Source organism: Vanacampus margaritifer, chromosome 10, assembly GCF_051991255.1.
Source record: "Vanacampus margaritifer isolate UIUO_Vmar chromosome 10, RoL_Vmar_1.0, whole genome shotgun sequence".
NCBI lineage: Eukaryota > Metazoa > Chordata > Actinopteri > Syngnathiformes > Syngnathidae > Vanacampus > Vanacampus margaritifer.
Window position 1 is genome coordinate 21,785,311 of NC_135441.1, and position 17,014 is coordinate 21,802,324.

General features: G+C 39.7%; 1 protein-coding gene across 7 annotated transcripts in view; it reads right to left on the reverse strand.

The window, feature by feature from the left end:
• The window catches only part of LOC144058818 (glutamate receptor 3-like), a 114,755-nt gene extending 111,109 nt beyond the window's left edge, over positions 1–3,646 (reverse strand). For 3 of the 7 annotated variants that reach the window (XR_013295488.1, XM_077577379.1, XM_077577382.1), the window contains exons 1-2: positions 3,420–3,644; positions 2,965–3,123 (exon numbers count right to left, since the gene is read on the reverse strand). Coding sequence is in view for 6 of the 7 variants with exons in the window: in XM_077577379.1 (XP_077433505.1) it covers positions 2,965–3,123; positions 3,420–3,498 (238 nt within the window). In the remaining variant the exon portion in view is untranslated. Of the gene's footprint in view, positions 1–2,964; positions 3,124–3,419 lie in introns of all 7 variants that reach the window. The other 4 variants (XM_077577381.1, XM_077577380.1, XM_077577377.1 and 1 more) reach the window with 3 other exon arrangements.
• Between the last annotated feature and the right edge of the window lie 13,368 nt (positions 3,647–17,014).

Below are 17,014 nucleotides of genomic sequence, written 5' to 3' on the forward strand. Positions count from 1 at the left end.
TTTTACAGTTACGAAGACGACTTGAAGGAACTTCAAACATAGCAGTTAACTCTTTGACTGCCAGACATTTTCAGAAAAGGGATCCCGCGGGTGGCAGCCGATTTAAGCATTTTGACTGATCTTTTGACTGATCTTTCAAGGTCCACAGAAAATTATGTGTTTGGACTATGGAAACACACATACTACCAAATGAAAGATTGGACTCTCATCTTTCATCAGAAAAAAAAAGTTTGTTTCTACCTTATTCCGTTTTTGAGTAATCAACAATAGAAAATGGTTAGTTTCACCTATGTTTTGAAACAAACGTCTTTTAACGTCTTTGGCACTCCTCCATAGGATTTTACTAAACGTTATTTAACGTTTTTGGCAGTCAAAGAGATAAATGCTAAATCCTAAAATCCCCTAAATAATCAAGTGATATTTGATAGCCACTCATCCATATTTTCCGCATCTTTGACAGATACGGGCCTTTAAAAGTAGTTGTGTCAAACTTCACAGTGTTAGTGCGTGTGAAGTTGAAGACCGTCCTGAGACAGTTCTCTTGATGGAAAAGCTTCAACATGGCGGCAAGAAAGAAGAAACGGGGCCACGGCTCCCACAGGAGCCCCTTCCCCTCGCCAAAGCTCAGCCTGCCCGTGAATTTAATTAGATTCCGATATCAAGCCTTTTTCCCTCCTATGCTTCCATTCCTCTTCAACGTGCGTGAAATTGCATGCTACTATCTAATATTTATTCACACTCATTTGCTTATTGTTTCTTACGGAAGCCTTCGTTTGGGTCCTTGCAGCTCGGCTGCTTCCGATATGATGCTCTACTTCATCCCCCCCCCCCACCCCACCACCACCACCGCTCAGGCCCACCTCCTCTGCAGATCAACTCGTTTGCTGGTCAGGAAGGGGGGGAGCTATAGATTTTTTTTTTCTCTCACCCCCCCCCCTCCACCTTTTGCCCAATGACAGCACGGTGAGGTGCTATGAGGGCTGGGTGCTAATGAGCTGACTCTGCAATGCCGGAGAGATGCTCTATAACACAGGGGGAGTGAGACGATGGAGCGGGCGGAGACTCAGAGGGGCCATTATGACCATGCAGCACGGGGGGTTAGAGGGATGAAGGCGTTTTGGCTCCCGAAGGCAGCCCCATTCGCTCGGCTCATCCTTTCAAATGACATCCCCAAATGTCACTCTGAACTCCATCCCTTCCTCGTTTATCCGCTCGGTGTCTGCTAATTGCGATTCAAAAGGGGGAGCTTATTTGTCGGGCTCTGCACCATATTGTATATGACCAATAAAAGAGCCCATAAAAACGCTTAGAGCAAAGGCAATGCACGTCATTCTCCACTGTTTATATGCTACTTATATTAACCCTTTCTAAATCAATTATATGATCAGATACGACCAACATACAAACTCTATAAATGCTTGCCACAATGATTCTTGTGTACCGTGTTGCCAGTGGAACTTGTACAGCATGCGAGTCAAATTTTCACAAAATATCACCAATAATGACCACCTTTACATGCAGGCAATATTCGGGTTACATTGAGGTTTCTGAAATATTAAGGACGTTTACGCATAAATATTCCGATCTAAATGCCAATATGCAAATAGATGCCATTTCCACCATTAACTTTTTACGGTCAGTAGCTCTTTGACTGCCAGACGTTTTCAGAAAAGGGATGCCGTGGGTGCCAGCCGATTTTAAGCATTTTGACTGCTCTTTCAAGGTCCATAGAAAATTATGTGTTTGGACTATGGAAACGCACATACTGCCAAAAAAAGATTGGACTCTCATCTTCCATCAGAAAGAAAAAGTTTGTTTCTACCTTATTCCGTTTTTGAGTAATCAACAATAGAAAATGGTTAGTTTCACCTGTTTTGAAAAAAAACGTCTTTTAACGTCTTTGGCACTCCTCCATAGGATTTTACTAAACGTTATTTAACGTTTTTGGCAGTCAAAGAGTTAAAATTCATTGGCCAAGTTTGAATATGCACACTATTCCTTATATGGTGCACTATTGAGGGATCACGCCATTTTGTAGGGGTATCCAAACGCCCCCCCAAAAAAAAAAAAATTGTAAACATGAAATTACCCACAATTGCACTTGGAAAAGTAGTGAATAACGATGGTCACGCAACAGGTAAATATAGACCACAATGCATTGCGAGCAAGCCACAAAATGACACAAGCAAGCGACACGTCAGCATCGAAACTACTCTAACCACGGAAATTAAGAATTGGAAATACATATTGTACAACAAAGAAAATAAAATACAGTTTAAAAAAATGATTCCCAATATATAAGCAGAGATCTTAATGTGCCGCTGTGTCATGACGTAATATACGACAAGGAGCAAGTAGTTAGCTTTAGCTAGCTGTCCAAATCGCTAAATAGAAGGAGGCACGACTATATGGGCTACCAAATAGAGCGGAACTATAGAGTGAATGTGGGTGGACATCCGGACACAATTATATTCATGTCAATCATCACAATAATAATGTAGTCGGTTTCCTCCTCGCTTCAAAAGTGTACTTCTGTCCTGCATCCCCATGTTCCGCCATTTTGTTTAGCTCCGCTTTTGTATTTCCGGCGGATTGCACGCAGCAGAAGCACTGACTTATATACACACAAATATGCGTGTATATTTGCACACAGACAGAAAATAACTTGAAAACACCGCACAGAAATCAATGTATTCAAGATTGGCTCGTTTTTGCGAGTGACGATGTAAAATGGCCGCCGCGTATACAAGTACAGATTTCTTGCGAAGGGAGCAGGCAAAGTTACAAAGTTTTTAAAACCCCGAATAAGAACATATCCGGGGTTTTGCGCGTGTTTACGTGACATTTCGATGATTGACTGCATGTAAACGTATGTCACCGTCACGTCACAAAACGCATCATAATGCGTTTAATTGCGTCCATCTTGCTGAGTGTGCGAGTCATGAGTAAGTAGCTTGTACTCACACGCGTGGGTGACCGAGAAGCTGTTGGAGGACTCCAGGTTGTCCACGTTGTAGTTGAGGTGGAAAGGCTTCTCGGTTGTGTTTTGGTTCGTGTTGTAGAGTTGCACCGCGAACCTGAAGGCGCTGTGCTCCTGCACGGTGGAGCGCATGAAGAGACCCCCTGCGAGAGGCAACAACGCGAGCACACCACGCGCATCACTTTCAGATTTTTATTACTAGTACAATATCGTGCGTGTAACTCATTATAGCGTGATCCGAGTTGCCTTTTTCATCTTGGTTAATTCAACTCGCTCCATCCACAATGTTTGGTTTTAATCCAAACAAACAATTCACAATAGACTAGAAGACTGTGCAGCATTTATTTTATTTTTTTTAAAACACTTAACTTATTCACATCTCTTACCGCTAACAGTCTGCGCAAAAATGACAGAGCAAGTCCCGGCGCAAATCACTTACCGATATTAATCTGATTAGGAAATCCCGCGGTTGATGTCTCGAAGAACCACAGGAGCAAAAGCACTAAGCTTCGAGCCATTTTTGCCACCTTACAACCTCACTGTTCAACTCCGTGGGAAGAAGCTCGGCAAATGCATATGTTCGGGGAAGCTGGCGGTGGGAATCCAGTGGACGGATGATGGTCGCTCACAGTGCACCAATAAGGCTCATTGAGGTGCGCTAGAGAGGAAGCGCGACGGGGGGAGAGAGAGAGAGAGAGAGCGAGAGAGCGAGAGAGGAAGAGAGAGAGAGAGAGAGGGGAAGGAGGAGAGGGAGTGCGGAGGAGATCTGATTGGACCAATGTTGGTCAAACTTGATGTGACATTAAATTAAAAGGCAGCAACCTGCTACTTTACGACAGCCTGGAATAACCCCCGCACTTGCCTGTATTGGACGACCAATCAATAGAAGCACTGCAATCTCTGGTGGCCAATAGCTGCCTGCACGCCTGCGTGACCATTCCAGCTGCATGCTGCAGTAGCGGGGTTACTTACTTACTTATTTATTTATTTATTTATTTATTTCCACTGAAAGTGATGCTACATAGTTTAGCTTCATTTAGTGTCCAGTATAGTGTGGCATTTTTTAATTATATAAAATCAATGGTGGGGGCACCATCTGCTTCGGCAGGCTAAATCCATCCATCCATTCATTTTCGATGGCGCTTCACCTCATTAGGGTCGTGGGTGAGATTGGAGCATATCCCAGCTGACTTTGGGAGAGAGTCAGTGTACATCCTGGACTGGTCGTTAGTGTGCGGTAGGGCATTGGAACCTACAGCCGAGAAAAAGACTGCACTTCCGATGATATTGTTTAAAAATCCAAATGTTGAGTTGTTGCATATCTATGAATTTTGAGCAGACTGGGTTACGTTACCAAATGTTGTTTGAGCCAGCATATTTCAGTTGAAGGTTGGAGAAGCTGGTCCCCATTTTGTGTAATGAGTTGTATGTAAGTAAATGTAATATAACATTCTTAGAAAATTGTGGTGGAGGATACTCCCTTAAACCCTTAACACTAGATTTCTAATAAGGGCATTTGTTGTAAAAACGGTGCCAAACATATTATGTAAGTAACTACGACAACCCCTAATAGTAAAAATGTGCTTCTTCTCCTTAGAAAATGTTCATAATACAATACTAATAATAATCCAGCATTGATTGGGTCCATTTGAACCCAAAAGTCAAAAAAACACTTTGACTGTAAGCCATGATCAAATAACTTAAAGAAATCTAAAAATAGAAATTTACCTCACAGATGCTGGACCGAACTCACCAAACTCCATTTTTAAAAAAAATCACTTTTAATATTACCTGGTTACTCTCTGTTGCTAAACAGAGATCAGTTCTGCCCCTAACAAAAATTAAATGGGGGTTGCCGGTCCGAACCATGAGGTGTTTTGAATGGAAAACTATAGGCTAGCACCTGAGCAGATATCCAACATGTACAGAAAATCAGTCCAAAACTGACTAATGTAACACAAAAACTTTTTTAACCCAAAAGAAGAAAAGATATTCTGTTCCCTCCAAAAAACACACAAAGCCACACAACCCAATCTATGAAACTAGATTGAAAAACAAAAAAACCCAAAAACTGTGACGAACAAGAAACACATCAGCTCACTCCTACAGCTGTGCAAAATTGATGAGGCGGAATTTTCCCAAAACAGCTACGCTTGTCTGCCTCAGGTTCACTGATGAGGCGAGAGAGGCTACCATTTCAAAACGAAATGTTTTTAACAATTAGCTCTGCCTCCATTCATAGGGGACGACAATAAAAGGACACGTGCATAGTAACTGCTAGCCACAGTCAATTCTGTAGAGTAATTTTCACTCTAAACAGAGTCTGTTTGGTCCCACTCTATACAGAGTAAAAATTTACACTTGGAAGAGCGTAAAATATTCAGAGTAAATTGTACTCAAAGTACTTTTAGTGTGTATGAAATAATTTGCATATCCCATAAAAAAAAAAATACAAAAAAAAAACATTAAGTATTGTTCACTCAAAAATTCTTAGTAAACTTTGCAAGGAGAGCAAAAAAAACAACAAAAAGTTACACAAGGGTTGAGGAACGAACTCACGACCTTCATCTTTGGAGACGGCCACTCTACCACCTGAGCTATGCCACTCCCACTGTTTGCTTATATCCAAAAGGAGACCAAAAACATTGGCGTTAACGACGATTCCAGCTGACACGAGCGATATACAAACACACAGTAGGAGCTGCATGGTCAGAGTGTAAGTAAGTTGAAGTTGTGGGTTTGTTCCTCAACCCTTGAGGGACTTTTTAACTTTCTCCCAAGTGTAAATTTTACTCCGTTTAGAGTGGGACCAAATAGACTTTGTTTAGAGTAAAATTTACTCTACAGAATTTACTGTGTAGCGTGCACGGCATTCCAACTGGACAATTTTCAGTCACCTTTAGTTGGTGCCAACAGTTATTAGGGAAATTTGATAACGACTGGACTCCTACTTTGACCTTATTTGTGTACAGTTAATCCTCAAATATGTCAGTACAACATACAAAACGATCAGTCAAGTCCGCATGTGGATCGATCCGGTGATCATAAGAAGACATTTTCTTTCCAAAAGGGGTCAAAGTTGACGTCTTCTCCCCCAATTCACTTGTTCCCCGGGGAAGAATCAGCGATCACATCGCATCGATTCCTCGGCTCTCCGCAGATTCCGTACCAGACTGACAGGACGTCACATTCGTGACCTCCGCGGTCTTAAATCATTATGACCCGTGTCAAAGCGTGCACGGTGGTTGTCTCCACTGTGATGTTGCCTCACAATGTGCGGCGCGTTGACGCCTCAGTGTTTGTGGTTTTCCATTACAAAAAAAACACACTCATTTTAAAGTCTCATTTCAGTCGAGCGCAGCAGAAATGAACGGGTTATTTCAGTGCACGCTGGTTCTCCGTGTGAGCCGGCTAATAGTCAAGCATTTCAAACAAAACATTTAAGGAATTAGACCTATTAGGGGGTCTGAGTCATTGAGATAAGACACAGATGTAACCGAGATTTGAAAACGGGTGATTGTTCAACATTCTCAGCAATTAGGAAATCCCGGCATATGCTGCATTATCATCTCAACTCGACCTCTGCGCACAAATCCTATTTGGAACTGAACGTTAAAACCGTAGATGCAATCTCCTTGAAAGCAGGATGTGGAAGAAGCTAGTTGACTGTTTAAAATAAAAAAGTCTCCTTGAGGTCTCCCTGATTTGTTGGAATTTAGATGTCTCTGGGATTGGTGAAGGACTCTGGTTGGTGGCCCGGTGGGTAGAAGGTGGTGTCTGGTCGGTGCTGGATTTCACTTTCCTTTCTTTGGTCCTTCCTCAGGTCTCCTGACGGCCTCACGACTCTGGCTGGAAGTGTTCGGTTTAGGTGAACGGTATGGGATTTTTTAAATAGATTTGAGGTGAAGTAATGAATACACACACACTCGCACGCACGCATACTCACCCACATAAAAAAATTATAATAATAATAATAAAATAAAATAAAAAGTCTCATATGAGGTAAAAAAAAAAAAGGTAGGCATTGCGGGTTCAATCCCTGGCCCCAGTACCATTCAGCTCCATAAAACCCATTTGGCAGTATGCAGCGTTGGTGACTCCTACTGGTTGGGCAGAGCGTGTGTATGAATTGGAGGTGCGTAACTGGTGAGTCAGTGCTCACAGATCATCATGAATGCCGGTGTGGGCGCGAGCACGTGGCTGCGTCAAGCTCAACCATAAAGAGAAATAATCATCATCATCGTTAACCGTCGTCATATTAGTGTCGTCTGAATCATGGGGTAGCGTACGCCATTTGATTTAAGGTGAGAGGAGGAATACACCCGTAAAAAGATCATTTGACAAGAATAAAGCGGGTTTCGTGCAATCCTGCTATTCAATGATTTGTCAACAACAGCAGGTGTTTGGGAAAATGCAGCAGTCTGTTGCAGATTACTTTGGAGCTTTAAAACGGAGAGGCTACAACACATTGTGGCCATATGTCTTCAATCAGCAATGATGACTCCAATATAGCAGGACTCATTTCAGGGGATCATTCGAGTTTTTCCATTTTAGGCGAATCATCGCAGTTTGGGGCAAATAGAGAAATGAATGGACAGCCATGTGAATACAGCGGAACATCTAAGATCCCACAGTGGGACTGTGGTTGACCTTGGATTGTCGAGAGAAAGAAATAATCGATCATCATCGTCATCATAACACTTTTAACTCGTTCAAAACCAAAAACGTATAAATACGTTTTTAATACTTTGTCCTGCACTCCCAAAAATGTATTTATACATTTTTATGTTTTTTTTTTTAATGCTAGAGATACAGCTTCAGACATGAAGAGGTCGCTTAAAGCATTGGTAGTTATTACAACAACAAAAAAAACGTCCAACAGGTGGCAGCAGAGTATAAGAGATCAACTAGGGCTATATTGCAAAAAGCTCTTTTGCCAAGTGTTTTCAACAGGTTTGTGAATAATGGTGAAACTTTGCAATATCTATCTTTTGGTAGGTTCCATGTTTTTATAGCAATAGAATTTCTGTGGACCTTGCAAAATCACTCAAAAATCCAGTAAAACCGCCGGGAGCAAAGGGGGTTACTTCAGTGAAAATGGCTGGGAGTGAATGAGGAGGAACATGAAGCAGGGAGCATTAACAACGGCGATGTGACAGATTCGGAGGGATCATCCGTGGCCTTAAGAGAATTTCTTAATGTCGGCAATGAGAATAAGTCCTGGCAAATGCACCTTCTTCTGGTGTTCAAAAATTCAATGTCAAATTTGGAAAAAAATACGTACGGGTGTATAGTCGTCCATTTAAATCCGGGATGGCCTCTGTTTTGATGGAAAGATGGAAGATAGCATTTAGCTAAAGCAATAACAACCAATCGGTAACCAGACTGGCTAGCAGTTACATTTATTATAAATAGTTCCAGGTGAGAATTATTCTATATGTAATTTTCAGTGAAATTGTAGTGTCCCGGTTTTAATTAAAAAAAAACTGGTCACCCTAAAGAAAAGTGTTTTTTTTCTTTTCAGTTATTGGTGACGAGTAGTCGCAACACAAATGGTGCCAGCCAAACACCAACTTGTGTCGGGCTGGCAGTTTCCACCAAAGATCCTCCAGCATTCAGGCGCTTAATCCATGCAGCACGATGCCGCTCCAGCGCATATCACCCGAACCAATCTCAACTTTGATAACAAGTGACAACCCCGGACTCTTACTGCCTTCAATGTGAGTCCATTACTTCCCTTTACAGTCATATACGGTGTATTTTCTTCTCTTCGTACATGTTTTTTCTTTTAAGACCCCTTGTTGGAGCTGGTCCTGCTTTTGGTATAAATGTTGCAAAAAAAAAGAAAAAAAAAAAGTCGAAGCCTGCTTGCTTACTTAAGAAAAGTCTTGTGAGGTACGTTGAGGTCACCCGCAACATCACGCAATGGCGATGGTCGAACTGCGAAGATTTGTGTAACTTTAAAGGCATTTTTCTGAATTCGATGACCAACTTCAGATCTGAAATGTGACATGTCCTCTCAAATTTGTCAATAACAAACCCTCGTGCCAGACTCATTTTCGCATTTTCTCTCATGGACAAAATAATTTTCCCCTTTCTGCTCTCAATAGGTTGTAATAATTCCAGTGCCCCGTGAAGGTAAGACATAATTTTGTATGTTTTAATTGAGTTAACTGCCCAGCGACGACTGACTTGTGCTGACAGTGCGGGATACACCTGGCCCATAAAGCTCACCTACAACTCACAGACTGGCCATCAGCCGTAATGTGTCCCACGTCATCAATATCGACATATAATATCAACGTCATTGGTGGAAAAATATGGGTTCCAGCTGCCTTTTCTTACCTGCGAGGAGTTTTTTTTTGTGAATAGCCGATTCAATTAGTATCACGATTCATAGGTCACGATTCGATTCGATTAATCCCGATGCGAATCTATAAATTGATTATTGAGATTTTTTTTTTCTTTTTACTAAAATTAAGAAAATACTCATCAGTAAACTTGTGCATGTACACTGTAAGATTTGTATGAAAATGTATTTATTTATGTGAAAATTCAGGCTTGTGACTGAGCCACTGCATTTCACGTTTCATGTTTGAACAGCATTGAAATAAAATGTTAAGGCTTAATGTTCCATTAATATAACATTATTTCATGCTTAATGTGGGAATTCTAACCCTAAGACGTTTTGTTGAATATTCCCATAAAAAAAAAAAAAATTATGTTTATATACACATATATATATATATATATATATATATATATATATATATATACATATATATATATATATATATATATATATATATATATATATATATATATATATATATATATATATATATATATATATATGTATATATATACACATGTATATGTATATATATACACATGTATATATATATATATATATATATGTATATATATACACATGTATATGTATATATATACACATGTATATGTATATATACACATATATATATATATATATATATATATATATATATATATATATATACACATATATATATATATATATATATATATATATATATATATATATATATATATATACACATATACATATATATATACATATATATATATATATATATATTCCAAATTGAAATCGTTTGATATAATAATAATTAAAAAAAAAGATGTTCCGGTTCAAACTGTTTTTTTTTGTTACACCCCTAATTAAGATAGATCATAAGAGATTCCTTAATCTGTCAGCGCATTCTTCCATGAAAATATCTGTAGGACGACAATTGGTCTGTGAAATCAGAAAGTCTCTTACCATTTTCAAATAGTGCAACGTTGCACACAAATTCTCCAGTGGAGTAAAACATGTTAAAAAAGAATCGTCTGCAAAGAAACTAAAGGCGCAACATAATGTCAAAACAGACTGACACGGTTCGAGGAATGAGATGGCTACAGACGGCAATTTCACAATCTCAATCCAGTACTGTATATGTGTGGGACAAAAGCATCGCTCCACAGCAAACACTGTTTGACTGGCGTGTGACGGAGAGCCATGTTATCAGCTGCACAGGCTGACACACTTCACTCTCATTGCCTCTGGCTTTGCACCGTCACAAACATGGGACCGCAGCAGTCGGTGCAGCGTGGCATGAAGACATCTTTTACCACATGAGCTTTGTGCTACATAAAGGAGGACGCTTTGTGCAACCATGATTGACATTACCGTACCACACGGTGTATCATAATCATTTCTTCAGTAAAGAGTATTAGAAGATAAGGACATGGATTTTTTTTATCTTTATATTTGTTCCTAAAAAAAAAAACAAGGTTGGCCAGTCAATAGCTGCCATTCAGAATGCTGCAGCTCGGATTCTGACCAGACCAAAGACATCAGAACATTTGACTCCAGTCCTTAAGACTTCTTAATGGCTTCAAGTCAGCTGTAGAATTGACTTAAAAATTCAGCTTCTGGACTATAAATAACTGAATGGTTAGGGTCCTGAATACATTAATTACTCCCAGCCATTTTCACTGAAGCAACCCCCTTCGCTCTCTGCTGATTTTGACTGAAGGCTCGCAGAATATTCTGTTCTATTGCTATAATAACAAGGAATTTACCAAAAGAAAGATTAGAGTCTTTTCTTTCATCAGGAAAAAAAACGTATATTTGTATCTGTTTCCGCGTTGCAGCAATTAGCATTAGAATATAGCTAAGTTCCATCAATATTCACAAACCTGTTTAAAACACTGGGGAAAAGAGCTTTTTTGCAACATGGCCCTGGCTGACCTCTTATACTCTGCTGCCACCTGCTGGCCGTTTTTTTCTGTAATAACTATCATTGCTTTAAGCGACCTCACCACGTCAGAGGCTGCATCAAAGAATTCTGTGCGCTAGCATAAAAAAAAAACATACACATAAAAAACGTTTTTATACGTTTTTGGGAGTGAATGAGTTTAAAAAAGTTGATTGAATATAGGGTTGTTGTCATCACCATTCCTTCCTTCCTTCCTCATGTTTTCTGTTTTTTGCCATCTCAGAAACTCGGGGCGCTATTCAGCAAACTTGTGTGTTTTTTTTACATTCTATGCTAGTCCATCTGATTCCGATCTGTTGGTGCATTTTGCTGATATTTGCCATGTGACACCTGTAGTTCAATTGGCTACTTACACTGCAGTTGTTTACCTGTACATACAGTCTAGTGGCATGCATCTCACTATAATCGAATCCATTCATTCATATTCAAGTGTATCCTATTCCATGCCGTGACGCATATCAAGACTGGGCCACGTGGGAGGAGAAAAAAAATGGAATTAGGTCACATGATTAGAATGTAAGCCTTAGTCAGTCTGGATCAGAAAATTAGAGTTGCCGGGATTTTTTAAATTATTTTTTTCCCCTGGAGAGCTCAGTATTGTTCATTCGGTAATTTTACCGATTTGACATGTCATCATCATTGCTCTCTTTTTTTTTTTTTGTTGCCGGGATTTTAATGGTGGTATTAGTCGACTTAGCGGCAGTCACAACAGTGGTCTGATATCGCCCCTTTCCCATTGGTCCTATTGTATCATTTCCATAATAGGTGAAGGGAGTTTTCTCATTGCCCGCATGCTTAATTGGGAGGGAAAACCAACTGGTTGCTACAGATAATGGGAAAGGCAATCCTTTTAAATAATTGCCAGTGTTGACTGTGTGGCATTACCGGCACTCCCGTGATAAATGTTCCAGCTATTATGAGCCGTTACGACAACGGCGCTAAAGCAAAAGGGAGATCAATCTTAAATATAATGATTTATAGGCATGTAAACACAACCGCATTTAAGATTATTTCCCCCCACTGCTACATTTGTTTTTGTAGCGGCAAACACAAGGTGCATCAAAGGTACATAAATTTGCAGCGACTAATGGAGACAACAGCCCTTTTGGTAGATTGAGGAAAATATAAATATTTATCACACATTCCACATTTACTGGCCAGCATTATCCTAATTGTATCTCCTTTTGATTTCCAAAATAGCGGCTGCAGGAGAGCACCGTCCAAGGTCAGGTATTACATCGTGATAAATGTTCAACATCCTCCAGATACGTTGCTACTACGCTTCTTTAGTCATGCGCTCCACATCCCGGCAGTTAGAATGAAACATTCAGTAGCTGGGAGGATGAATATTGCATGTCATTAATAGATCAAAGAATCCGGAGGTCAGGAAATTTCAGATTTGGTCTCAGTTTATATGTTTATATGTGTTGCTGTTTGTTAGACTCGATGTAAAGTCATTTCACTTTTTTTTTTTTTTTTTTTTACATTTAACCAAGAAATATCCCGTAAGATTAAAAACAACAATTTTTCCAAGGGAGTCTTGGCCAAAAGGCAGCGCCCCCCCCCCCCCCAAAAAAAAAAACAGATATATCTCCATGAAAAAAAAAATGCAGCGACAATAGGCTTCTTTACATTAAAAGAAAAATGGTGTCAAACACTTTTACAAATTAAAAAAAACAGTGTTGTTTTCTGTCAATTACTACTTTCATTACTGCCATGATAGTAGTTTTCTTTTTTCTAAAGCCAAATTGTTGCACTGATAAAATGTCATTTGAGTACAAAAAAAAAAAAAAATCCTTTATTTGCTCACTAAGAAGAATTTGCTGGATTTCACTTTCCTTTCCTTTCTTTGGTCCTTCCTCGGGTCTCCTGACGGCCTCACGACTCTGGCTGGAAGTGTTCGGTTTAGGTGAACGGTATGGGATTTTTTTAATAGGTTTTAGGTGAACTAATGAATACGCACTCACGCACACACGCACGCACGCACGCACGCACGCACACTCACCCACATGCAAAAAAAAAAAAAGAGAGCAATGATGATGACATGTCAAATCGGTAAAATTACCGAATGAACAATACTGAGCTCTCCAGGAAAAAAAAAAAAAAAAAAGAATTTTCCTATACCTGAAATTGAATAACTAAACTCACAGTAGCCTAACTAATTACTCCTCACTCGGTATATTTACTGTATATAATGCAAATGACACTGTAATATGCTGGAAAACTAGAAGAATCCATGAGCTTAGGGAATCTTACGCTGTCAATCAATACAAAATTGGATTTGCAACATAATGTGAAGTCAGCTATTTCTGCGCATTCATTCCACAGATAAAACCGTAATCAAGCTAATGTGGTCGTCTCAGCAGAATAGTTGGAGCCGTGCAAGTTGGGGGGGGGGAGAAAAAAAAAGAGGTGCTTTGAGTGAGTCTGGCGCTTTGTCGTCCATGATACTGACAAGACATCTTGTCTGTGCCGAAATGAGAGTGAAGCGCCGCAGAAGCAACCTCTTGGAATATGACATTTAATGTACATTCTCTACATATTGATACGCATTTGCATATTCCCACGTAGAGTGCTGTCAGCAACAACGGTGGGTGGCAGAGGAGGGCTAAGAGGAGTCGCTTTTTTTTGTTCGGCTCCACATATTAATAGAGCAGAAATGATATTAGGGTGTCTTGTCTGCAAGGCCACTGCCAACCTGTAAAACGTTACTTTCAGCCTTCGCAGCAATCTGCACGTCCGTCTCGGCCAAAGTGTTGAGTCATATAACACATGATGTGGAAATAAAAGCAGGAACATCAACCAAATCGGGCGCCATTAATTGCGTTTTTTGCACTATTAAAAGTGGCAATGTGTAAAGAAGGACTTACCGGCTTCAAAATTCGGCACGGGTATTTGAAGACGGTTTTCCCAAAACTTTGTTGACGTCAGGGGGTGGCCGGTTGATATTGGGGAAAGACTTGTGTGGGCGGTCTATCAACCCGCCTAAAAAAATTTATCATTGGGTTGCGGGGGTGCGGCCGATGCGCTGGGCCATTTTAGCCGGGAATGGGCCGGCTATACGATGCGGGATGTCAAACTTCGCGATGGCCAACACACTGTTATTTATTTATTTATTTATTTTTCTCTTGAGAGCTCAGTATTGTTCATTCGGTAATTTTACCGATTTGACATGTCATCATCATTGCTCTCTTTTTTTTTTTTTGTATGTGGGTGAGTATGTGTATGTGCGAGTGTGTGTGTATTCATTAGTTCACCTAAAAACTATTAAAAAATCCCATACTGTTCACCTAAACCGAACACTTCCAGCCAGAGTTGTGAGGCCGTCAGGAGACCCGAGGAAGGACCAAAGGAAAGAAAGGAAACACACTGCTGGCAACATGACAAATGGCTGCCATCTTGGTGGATTTTTATAATTTTTTTAAAATCAAAACATGTAATGAGCTTCTCAAATGCATCTTAAATAAGTCAAATAGGTATAAGTAAATAATTGAACTCTTATTTGAAGGTGTGTTTTGACCAGATTTTTATAGGCAATATCATACGTTATCTAAAAACTTTTTTTTTATTTCTGAACACAGAAAACCATTTTTCTCCAGAACGCATCATCCGATTTTTCAAAAGGTACTCATTTTTGAAGGTTCCAACCAGACTCAGCAATCTTATCATGTTGCTACCATAATTTAGTTGTTTTTCAATTTTCATTATAATTATAATTAGTTTTCTTTTTCTTTTTTTACTTATGTTTTTTTTTAATTAAGTTTTGATTAGTTTATAGAGCTTTTTTTTTTTTTTTATAAATCCTTTTTTTGTTTTTGTTTAGTTTTTGTTAGTTTTAGTTAGAGGTAGACCGATATGTTATTTTCAGGGCGGATACAGAATATTAGTAGTCACGGACGCCGATAATCGATATTTGGAACCAATATCCATTTTCACCAAAAGGGAAAATATTGGCATCAAAATGTAAAAAAGTACAAACTCCAGCTCTAAATCTAGCAAAAGGTTCTGGGCTCTGCGAGGGGCAGTAGCATGTTTTCAAAAGTTAAATACACAATAAACAATTATTTTCTACAGTAAATAAAGTAGTCAAAAATTAATTAAATTTGTACTTATGTTAGTTTAAATTTCAAATAAAAAAAGAAGGTGCAGAGAGTTCCCAGGATCAACAGCATCTCTGGAAAAAAAATTAAAAAAATATATTTTTTAATTATTTAACACTTTGTATTTTGTATGATGTATTTTATTCCAATGTATTTGCAATACATTTGAAGACATGATTATTCAACAATCCATTCCACACAATGCACCAAATTTGCAATGATTAATCAAATGATTAAATGATAATTCATCGATGGATCGATTAGTTTGGCCATCTCTTGTCAACGCAGCACACAAAAGCGGTTCCGAGCCAGTAGTCGTGTTTCCCTTTCTTAAGTGAATGGCATACGGCTTGTCTCCCCGCATACAAGGTGTGAATTATATATTAAGTCAGACTGCAGATGCGCGGCGGTGCATTATTTACTGACGGCAGCAGAAGAAACACAGATGCTCTTGAATGTTCAGTGTACTCCTGGCAGCCGTACAGGTTGTTCAAGAAGACTTTTATTCGCGTCAGCAGAAGTTCACCGAGATGAAACATGATGTGTGATGTTTAACGGACGTTGTACCAGAAGCCCTCTTGCTGGGAAAATGGTTAGTTTCAGTGTTCGTTCACGCAGAAAATGTTTTATAATGCTTTTGTTCAAAAAATATTTCAATAAGTAAGAATTAACATCTGGTGCTCAAGCGATTTTGAGAAAATAAGCCACGCCCACCTTGACTGCTAGGCCAATGCAGTTTGGCTTTTGTTACCATGACAACAAGGACCGGAGCTTATGGGTTAAGACACGACCAGCGGCTACAAGTGGAAGCAGAGCCCAGAGTTTGAAGTAGAAGAAAAAAAAGTGCCCAAAAGACCATAAAAGGATTTTCATTCATGGAGTCAGCACTTCATACACGCGCCGTGACAATGAGGCGCTCCAAAATGTCCACTTGCTGGCTGCTGAGTCGGATTATGTTTGTTTGTTTGTTTTTCTTTCCTCCTTACTCTTTCGGCCTTCTACATGGCGTGCATGCACTCACAGCAGACAATGAGGCACTCTAAAATGTCCACTTGCTGGCTGCTGAGTCGGATTATGTTTGTTTGTTTTTTTCTTTCCTCCTTACTCTTTCGGCCTTCTACATGGCGTGCATGCACTCACAGCAGACAATGAGGCACTCTAAAATGTCCACTTGCTGGCTGCTGAGTCGGATTATGTTTGTTTGTTTTTTTTCTTTCCTCCTTACTCTTTCGGCCTTCTACATGGCGTGCATGCACTCACAGCAGACAATGAGGCACTCTAAAATGTCCACTTGCTGGCTGCTGAATCGGATTATGTTTGTTTATTTTTTTTCTTTCCTCCTTACTCTTTCGGCCTTCTACATGGCGTGCATGCACTCACAGCAGACAATGAGGCACTCTAAATCAGTCACGGAAATCGACTATTTGAATATAAGTTGCATTTTTGGGCATAACTAGCTAAATGGTAAATGGTACTTCATTTATATAGCGCTTTTCCACCTTACAAGTCCCTCAAAGCGCTTTACATTCGGCTGCTGCCCTTTCGCCTACTGGTGATGCGGCATCAGGAGCAACAAGGGGGTTCAATATCTTGTTTAAGGATACTTCGACATGGTCACAATGGCATGAGCTAAC